General features: G+C 34.0%; 1 protein-coding gene across 1 annotated transcript; it reads left to right on the plus strand.

Moving 5' to 3' along the window:
• Window positions 1–25: 25 nt before the first annotated feature.
• On the plus strand, window positions 26–8057 carry LOC144976785 (bolA-like protein 3). The gene is made up of 4 exons (XM_078921222.1): window positions 26–202; window positions 2783–2966; window positions 3323–3411; window positions 4328–8057. Exons 1-4 carry the CDS (start codon window positions 158–160, stop codon window positions 4400–4402), a joined length of 393 nt encoding a protein of 130 aa, XP_078777348.1. The 5' UTR covers window positions 26–157; the 3' UTR covers window positions 4403–8057.
• The last annotated feature ends 2204 nt before the right edge of the window (window positions 8058–10261 follow it).

The raw sequence follows: 10261 nt of genomic DNA on the forward strand, positions 1-10261 counted from the left end.
ATTTCCTTCTTCGTTTCGATTTCCATTACAACCTTGACCTTGCCAAACGAAAGTTGCAAACAAAAACAGCCGAGCTTGGTGGTCTACGTGAAAAAAGATTCCTGTCATTTCACCTTCTTTGTATTTTACCGTTCATTTTGATACAAAACTTTTTAACATGTTTAGGATGAATTGGAGTTGGACTAACGCATTTCGAGCTCAGGTATGTATAATTAGGTAGTTTGATATTACATTTACAATCCAGAGTTCTAGAGAGGTCTACTAACAACTAACTTTTAGTTTACAGACTCAACTCAGATTAGGCCTTTTAAAAAACATTTGATGTGATACCTTTCTTTAAGATCTAGAATAAATGGTTTCAAAGTTATGATGATTTTACTACTCAAAATTTACTAGACGTCTATTGCAAAAAGCTCAAAATCTGTGACTGGGAATTCCCCCACTGGATACGGACAACCTCTCTAGTAGAGATAAAGATATGCTGACTAATCTACTAATTATCTACTGATTGACAAACTGAAAATTTACCATCAGCATTCTAAAAACATCACAGAAAAAATTCATTTGCCCTAAGAGTCGCCAACATATGGAACAGTTTCCCAACATCTGTGGTAACTGCGAATTCCATAGATAAGTTCTGGTCTGATCAAGAAATGTTATATAACTTCAAAGCCAAGATTAAAGTAACTGGAAGTGAGGCAGAAATGAAGCCAAAGATGATTGAGTCCGATGAAGAGGAGCCTTAAAGGGACCTGTATCGGAAACCTATTTAAGTAACTATAAGTAAGTATATACATTGATAGACTAATAGATGCCGTTTCTTTTCTTGATGAAATTTGGCATAGACATTGATATATATGCCGTTTCTTTTCTTTGTTTCTTTTTTTTTTTTTTTTGCTAGATATCTAAATTTTGAAAAACATTACACATACAAGCTTTAAAATGACGTAATTTTTTATTAAATTAATATTTTTTTTACATCATGTGCCTACATTGATAGGGAAGCTTGATCTCTGATCTTTAAAATGAAAATGATACCAGAACCATTCAGATACTGTGAAAAATAATGCAACAGTGATTATGTGAAATTGTCTTATTAAAATTTTAACCCAAACTAGCGCTACAATTTTCCAATGGCTAATGGGCACCTATCTAAAGACTGGAATTAGACTACCTAGTGGCATTGAGGTTTACTTGTGAAAAAGTTTGGATTACAAAAATAATTTGCAATCTTTCGTCAAAATAAAAAATCAGCCAATCAAAGCCAATGCAATCTGGCGGCTATGTGGTCTAATGGTATGACATTCCCTTTCGGGTTGGAAGGTCCTGGGTTTGAGCCTCGCTCGGCACATAGTTAAGTCCTTGGAGAAGGTTCTTTACTCACATTCTCTCACCATACTCGGGTGTAAATCAGGTGTAAAATGAGTACCTGGCCGTTAACAGCGTTGTCTCTGTCGGTAAAAAATGTAATATCGCCTAACATGCGTCATGTCCTATCTTTCATGTTAAATGTCGCGGTTGGCCAGGAAACCCTTGTAAAGAGCTTTGAGCATGTTTAGTGGATATTGCGCTATATAAAAGATCATAAAAAATTTTTTTTTTTTAATCTCTAAAATTCTACCAGCGGTTCGGTCTTTGCTTCTTACCACCAAGTTCAAATCACCCACCGCGCTGTTTGGCCTTGAGCTAGTCACCTCGCCCTAGATCACTTTGCAGTGCTGCACTACGGCTGACACCTGGGTTATTCCAGTCTTCCCTTGGAATAAACCCTAAAGACAAATTTCCCCATGGGGATGAATAAAGGGAATTTTATTTATTATTTTATTTATTTATTATGCCTACGCCCCAATCCGGCTTTCAGTTGTGAAATGACAATTATACAGACGTTTATTCCCTTGTGAAAGCTTTTACTGTACACTTAAAATTTTTATTATTTTTAATTGATTGAGTGCTTAGTAGTAGAATCGCTGTCCTGATCTGCAACCAACACTGTATTTTCTTTTCAAAACTGTTTGAAGTTTAAGTTTAATGAGAGTGTGTTAGTTTGAGAAGAAAAGAAAAGGAGAGATGATTGTAAAATTTTGTGTGACTGAGAATTGAGATTTTGAACATTTCAATTTTTCCTTCAAGTCTGAAACTTGTTCACATATTGAAATCTATCAGAACTTATCTCTTAGTTTACATTAATAAATAGTTCCGTCCCCTAACTATGTACAGTTAGTTAAATATATTTTATATAAGGGTTCCAGAACTCTCTCTCTCTCTCTCTCTCTCTCTCTCTCTCTCTCTCTCTCTCTCTCTCTCTCTCTCTCTCTCTCTCTCTCTCATATTAATTTGAGATTACATTTGTAATTTTTTTTTTTAATTTCCTCCATCATGTCTCTCATTGATCTTATAACTATGTGGCCATCTTTCTTACTCCCCAGCCACAGGGGCTCTTAAGTGGACACCATTTCATTTTACTTCTATCCAAATTTTCTCTGTTTAAGAGAAAATCAACAAAAAACAAACCCAAAAAAAAAAAAAAAAAAAAAGAAGCAGAAGTAAACAACAAAAAACAAAACAGGAGAAATAGTTTAACAAAGTAATTATATCCAAAAAAAAAAAAAAATCCAGGACAACTTAATTGAAGTAAGAGGTGCGATCATTTATACTAAATTTTCTTTTGTATATGACTTCTGTTTTTTTGGGTTTTTTAAATCTCATTTTTTGTTTGTTTTCAGAACTGTATAATAATCAAATTTCTGCTTAAATTTACTTTTATTTATGTTTACTCTCCCAGATAAAGCACATTGCGCGTCTGCCAAGACCAGGAACAATACCTGCTCCTGCTGCCACCTACAGCTCAATGGCAACAGGCGATGAAGGTTTTGGAGGAGATCTGACGATTGGTGAACAAAAACTTATAAGCAAACTCAAGCAAGAATTCCCCAATGCAACACATTTGCAAGTGTCGGATGTATCAGGTGGGATCATTTTTTAATGTTGCATATTTGTTTGTAAAAACTAATCTGTCTGAAGCTGTTGACCTAAAAATAAAAAGCTTGACAAAGGAATGCATTACATAACAATAAACATTTCGTGCAGTTATGAGGTCTTCTGGTATGACACTCCTTTCGGATCGGAAGGTCCTATGTTCTAGCCTCTCTCAGCGGCGCATAGTTGAGTCCTTGGAAAAGACTCTTTACTCTTATTCTCAAATTAACTATACACGGCATACAAAACTTTATTTTAAAACATAAAACAGCTTGAGATAGGATATGTTTTCATAATGTTGATAAGATAAAATGATTTATTTATTTTTATTTATCTTTCGTGTTAGGTGGTTGTGGTGCAATGTACCAGATCTCCATAGAGACACCAGAGTTCATAGGCAAGAGAAAAATCCAACAACATCAAATGGTTAATAAGGTGAGATATCCTATAATTTTACAAAGTATATTCATGTTGTTAGTCGTTATCAAATATCGTCGTCATCATCATGATCATTATCTTAATCAACACCACAGTCACAATTATATTACAGCAGCTATTTGGCATAGTGATATGACACTCGTCTTTAAACTGGAAGGTCCCCAGGGTTTAAATATTGCTTTGATTGGTGCATATTTGAGTCCTTGGAAAAGGCTCTTTACTCAAATTCTCTTATCATACACAGGTGTAGAATGAGTACCTGGGCATTAACAGCATTGCGTCTGTCGGAAAAATTTGTAATATGGCCTGATAGACGTCTTGTCTCGTCCTCCATGTTTATTGTTGCTGTTGGCTAGGGATCTCTTGTAAAGGGCTTTGAGCATGTTTAGCAGATATTGCACTATATAAATTCTGTAGTTTAAAGTTTATATGATTAACCACTCTTGTCATTCTATATTTGTCATCATTATGATCTGTCACCATTGTTTGTTACTCTTAGTTTTTCTCATAGCCCTTGGTACTGTTTAACTGAAGTGTAAAGAAGGTATTGGAACATATAATCGTATTTTTTAAAAACAGTCTCTGGCTAAGTGCAATATTTTTACAAAGAAAATCACCTTTTTCGTCATCCTTATGACTCACCATTGTTTGTTTCTCTTAGTTTTTCTCATAGCCCTTGGTACTGTTGAACTGAGGTATAAGGAAGGTATTGGAACATATAGGCCTACTCATATTTTTTAAAAGACAATTTCATGCTAAATGCAATATTTTTACAAGGAAAATCACTTTTTTAAAATTTGAATAACTAAATAATTGGAATTGTAGCTTTCTTAGTTGAATTCGCATTTCTATGTGCAACACCAACTAATTGTTCTTATTATAATTCCGCTTTACTTTTTCTTTTTCTATCCAGATATTAGCTGAGGAGATAAAACTAATGCATGGCCTTCAACTGAACACACAGGAACCCCAATCCGAGATAAAATAATAATGAATATGAATAAGGAATAACTTTTCTTTTGTTGATATCATTGTATATAAAATATGATGACTATATTAATATTATGGTTATGGTATAGATTTGCCCTATTCTTGTTACATCTATACAGTGCCATGTGACCTTACAGACCTGTCACTTGTTAGATTTTATTTTACGACTAGTACCAAGGGCATCCTTGATTAGTATGTAAAATGTCTATTGGAAATAGCCTTGAATTTGAAATAAATTGATTACATCAGGTTATGTAATGTAGCTGTCTATCAAGCTTTTGCAAAAGACCAGCATCCTTTCGAAAAGGTAGCAAGCAATTGCTACTCTCTGGTTTATGCTAATAAACTCCCCAATGGCTCTTAAGGAAATCTTTTCATTTTTAATCAAACATTATTTTTCTCGACCTTAGAAACTAGAGTTAACAGTGAATCAATTTTTTTTTCTGACAAGATGTGAAAATGCTAAATCTCATGAATCATCTTAATTACCAAAATTAATCTCGGAACTTACGTCAATTTTTTTTTTTCTTTTTGTTTGTTTCCGAAGCGTATGGCAAGTAGTTAATTTGATATTTCATTGTTTGATGCTTATGGAAAATTTGGCAGTAAAAATACAGCCAAGGCTTTTTTTTTTTAACAAATGAAAATATACGATCTAATTTTTATAGATAAGTCCACAGTCGATATAAGAAATCTCAATACGTTTCAAATCGACACGTGGCAGGTCTGGCCTATTTATTGTCTCATATCCCCAGATTGTGTTGCCTATTGTTTGATTTATCCAAGCAAAGATTTTTTTAAAAAAGGATTTTTATTATTGATATCCAGACTGTTAAAAAGAAGAAGGAAATATAATATGATATATATAATATATTCATAAACGTTTAATAAGAATTTATGGATATGATGTTTGTTGAAATGAATGTCATTATTTTTTGTTTTTTTGTTTTAATAACGTCAAATGGAATGTTGTTGATTGTTGTTTTCTCTGATATAAAATATTGAGGTATATAAGTGAGTTTGGCAAAGGTTTAATTTGACAACCAATTGTTGTATATCGAAATAATTGAGGCTGCCTTATTATATTTTGTTATTTCAATTTCAATTTTTTTTTATCTTTTCAATTGTCATTTCATTGTTTGTTAATAACAATGATACAGCTAAGACTTTTAATATTTTGTCTTGTTCCATTTTGAAAATTGAATTGCAATGCTGTTAATTCCAACTGTGATTGTTTGATTTTAATTTCTTTAACTTTTTTATCTTAAAAGAAGCATCTGGATTCATAATTATTTCTAAATAAATATTTGAAACATAGCTCATAAAAACTATATGAAATCAGTGCTCAGCTGGAAGAAAAAATTCATCCTAGAAATTTTCATTAACTCCCTCTACCTCCTTGCTGTTCTCATTCCCTATAGACTTTTGGTACTTTTCAAAATTGAAAAAGAAATTTACTCAGTTGCTCAATCAAAAAAGAAATTATTTTGCACACAATTTTGATTCAACGACAACTACTATTAAAAGATTAAAAATACTAGCTTATAGTCTCGCTATAATTTGAATAATGATGGGATTAAAAGCAGACCTGCCCACTTGACAATTTAAATATTCGTAATTTATAGGAGATGAAAATTGTAGTAGCTATTGTCAACTTTATGAATCAACAATTTACCCTCGCAAAGATTAAATATCACTTCTTCTTCTTCTTCTTCTTCTTCTTCTTCTTCTTCTTCTTCTTCTTCTTCTTCTTCTTCTTCTTCTTCTTCTTCTTCTTCTTCTTCTTCTTCTTCTTCTTCTTCTTCTTCTTCTTCTTCTTCTCAGTTTATACCACATTTTGCAGGTTGCTACTATGAATGGCACATCTCCATTGTATCATCTTCTTCCAGGCCCAGTTCTTTCATATCCTCCTTTACCCTATCCATCCATCTAGTATTCGGGCTTCCCTTTTTTCTCTTTCCCGTTAATTGTATCTCTAATCCTTTCTTTCCCAAGAAATTCTACGTACTCAGCAGTGGGCTGAGTGCAAATCCCTGATGTGGCCCTTCTCTTATATTAAATGGTTCAGCTGAGCGACAGCTGTCCTTACCACTTCAGGTGTAAATAACACTTCAAAATCCTTAACATTGTGTAGTCTGGCATCAACTTTAATTTTCAATAAGTTTAAATGACAGAAATTCTCATGACTTTCTGAAATTGGAGGCAATAGATGGCAGATCTCGATAAAACTAACTACAACCGAATATCGAGATTGCTGGTATTGGGAATAAGTGAGTTAAAGCTACATTGTTGAAATTTTCTTTTATTTTACAATTCTCTTGTCAGTACGCTAGAAATTAAAATTGTCATATAACGACAAATAGGCCTTGTTTATGTGTGTTTGCAAGGTGTGGAAAGAAGAGAACTGTGAAATTATGCTTCATGTATCTTTTAATATGATGGAGAAAATCAAACTGTTTACATTTGTTATACAGTGAATCATTACTGCACGAAACCCTCTCTTCTAGTTGGTGCTTCTGGCTCTAAACACCCTTGAACAAAATGTACCGAAATAGAAAAAAGGAGAAATTCCAACACTTCATTACACAAAATTATTATACCACCAGCCATTCTATTTGTGTGCACATAATACAGTATGTGTGGTCTCATGGTATGACACTGTATGGTCAGGCCATTATTTGGGTCTGTTGTCCCAATGTGGATCTCTTGCCATATCCAGTGTAAAATTAAAATGAGTACTTGGTTGGATCCCCTCTCTTTGGTCTGTGTCCAGTACTTCATGGTCTCCCTCTCTCTTTGAAAAATATGTAATTGTGCCTTACAGTCGGCATGTATTGTGCACCATGCTAAGTGTTACTGTTGCATTGGAGCCCCTTGTAAAGCGCTTTGAGCAATTAGGTATTGCACTGAATAGCTCATTTGTTTTTTTGTTTGTTTTTTGTTTAAGTTCAATTCTTTTTTAAATGAACAAATTTGTTATATGGGGAAAAATACAGGGTGTCGTTAGAGGTCTGATTTTATAAGTTTTAAGACAGTCATGAAATTTACCTATATATTTGCCTGTGTTATGGTCATATGCTTGAATTTAAGTTTACCAACCCAAAGGGACATAATTGCATCAATAAATCAAAAGCTTTTAGGCCAAACATCAGTTGCATCCCTTGACATAATACTATGGCTTATTTCAAACCTGCCAAGCCAACATTATGTAAATTTGAAATTTGTTTTCACAAACATTTTAAAATGTTAGAAGAAAATTATTGAAATTGTTGATATTTTTGCAATAAGTCGAAATGTTACAGAATGCCAAATCATCAATTTTAAAGCGTTTTATAGTGAAAAATCATGGCTGTTGGGGGTGGAAATCATGCATTTTTTGTTGATGCCAATTTTAAAATTGAATTCGATTTTTTTTTCTCAAACCATACATATTACTTGCTGCATTCAGAATTGTATGAAATATCTATATTGTTGTGTTAGAAAATGAATTGCAATTTTACCAGGTTGCTAGTTGCAGAGGGGAAGTTGATAATACCCATTCTTTAAGACATAATTGTATCACATAACTACAGTGCAGTTTTGTTGCAGCGCTTGCAAGAATTGAAATAAACCAGTCTCGTCTCAATGGGCAGAGGACTCCTCTAAAACTTCAACATCCATGTGTTTACCATGCCATGTATCTGAATATGTCATGTCTCCTCTTCTTTTTAATTATGTAAATTTAAATTGAGCTTTTATATAGCGCAATATCCACTAAACGTGCTCAAAGCGCTTTACAAGGGGTCCCTGGCCAACAGCAAAACTTAACATGTGGGACAGGACATGACGCCTGTGAGGCGATATTACAATTTTTTTTCGGACAAAGACAACGCTGTTAACAGCCAGGTAGTCATTTTACACCTGAGTATGGTACGAGAATCTGAGTAAAGAGCCTTTTCCAAGGACTGAACTATGCGCCGAGCGAGGCTCGAACCCAGGAACTTCCGATGCGAAAGCAAGTGTCATACTCATACCACTAGACCACATAGTCTCACAATTATGTGGAGCCCCCTTTTTCGGAGGATCACTCTTCATTTGACATCCACACCAATACAAGAAAAACAAACAAAACAGATAACACTTTTATTTTCAATGACCTTACTAATCTATATCACACAAAAGGAAATGATTCTCTTTAACATTTGAAAGAATCCTGAGTCTGCGGCGTTAGGCGTTAGGTTTATCTGGAGTCTTATTGTAGAGAGAGAGACTGAATGGTGGTGTGTCTCTATTTTTGTATGTGGGATGGACAATTTATGATCATGTCCAAGAAGGAACTGTAAAATAAAGATATTTGTTTTCAAATATTACTAGAAGAAAATGTTATGGTGACTTCACGCCCTGGCTTGTTTTCTGGCAAATCCGAGATACTAAAAATTGTGGCAGAGTCTTTTAATCTCAGTAGTGGGCTGAGATGTCACTATTTGTCCCTTTTACTTTCTGTCCTGGTTTTAGAATGGGAGAACTTTGTTGATTCTGGCCTTGGCCCGAGTCCTGAAGAAAGACAAATGTATATTATTTATTTTGGAGATTATATTTTATTTTTTAATTTATTTATTAATTTTTTTTTTTTTGGGGTTTTTTTAAATGTAATATTTTGTAAGCACTTAAGTGTATTCCTCTTAACATTTGAGTGTATTACTCTTAGTGGGGACCTGTGCTTGTGTCTGGATGAGACTTTTAGTGATCTCAAACTAAGTACTTTGATAGTATGCTCTTGGAATCTACAACTGTTTCTTATTTGAACCAGCGGGTGGTTGGATGGGAGCATCACCCTTGAATCATATACCTATGATGTTCGCATGGGTGTACGATCCGATAGTGATGTCGTTTCTTCTTCTCTTTACTAGCCTATCCTGCTTCTTTGGTTTGTGATTGTATTTTTGACAGGAGATATTTTTTTTTCTGTAAATCTTCTGCCTGTTTGTTCTTGGTTATTTATAATTTAGCTTATGATATCTTTGGGTTATGATTTTGATTTACATTTGTACTATTTTTGTTAGATTGCTTGTTTTTTTTTGTTTCAGCGGTCTCTCATATAACCTCAATTGTGTTGGAAGAGACCTAAAGCAACAACAAACAAATTATTTGAACCAATTCCCCTGTCTTCCCTTTTCTTGGGTGCTTTAATTGTAATTCTAGAACTTTTTACTTTTCGATTTTCTTCCTTTTTACTGGCGCTGATATGACCTGAATGTGGTGTAAGTGCCGTAAAACCCTTAAAAACAAAAACAAACAAACCTATTAGCCTGATCTTTTGCTTGTGCCTGGATTGGACTTAGAGCTGATCTGAAACTAAGCAGATTTAGAGTTTGCCTCGTGGAATCTTCATCAGTTCCATATTTGATCCAAGTCTCATATGCCCTGCTGTTTTCTCTGGTGTATGTAATTGCATTATATATTATTTCGTCTATCAGTATCATTATCTCATTCCTTTTTACCGGCAGTTAATGAAATGATATAGAAGTGTCACAATAGCATTAAAATCTTTAAAAACAAACATTTAAAAATTCCATGAGGCAGCTTATCTGAAACTGGACTGGGTATACATTTCTTGCTGCGTGTGTGTGATACTTCGATTGAGTCGGTCTGTTTCTAATATCCAGTTAGTTATTTGTTTCTATAAGTGCAAGCGTTCTTAGCTTTTGAATGTCATCACGGGTGCTAAGGTGCTGAGGCAACTGGATGTTTTCATGCCTCATGTTGTTAAAATCCGTTCTTCCGTTGTTGTTTCTAAATACTGGAATCCACACAGTCAACTTATGCATACAATCAATAGGGAATGAGATTAGCGGAAGAGTAGCGTCCCTTGATTGGA

This window comes from Berghia stephanieae, chromosome 7 (assembly GCF_034508935.2).
Source record: "Berghia stephanieae isolate SIO BIC M18660-M18661 chromosome 7, UCSD_Bste_1.3, whole genome shotgun sequence".
NCBI lineage: Eukaryota > Metazoa > Mollusca > Gastropoda > Nudibranchia > Aeolidiidae > Berghia > Berghia stephanieae.

Excerpts from the sequence above, each read along its gene's own strand:
- LOC144976785 (XM_078921222.1), top strand. The coding sequence starts at position 158 with ATGTTTAGGATGAATTGGAGTTGGACTAACGCATTTCGAGCTCAG. Across the intron at positions 203-2,782 it reads CTAACGCATTTCGAGCTCAG|ATAAAGCACATTGCGCGTCT; the intron begins GTATGTATAATT and ends TTACTCTCCCAG. Across the intron at positions 2,967-3,322 it reads GCAAGTGTCGGATGTATCAG|GTGGTTGTGGTGCAATGTAC; the intron begins GTGGGATCATTT and ends CTTTCGTGTTAG.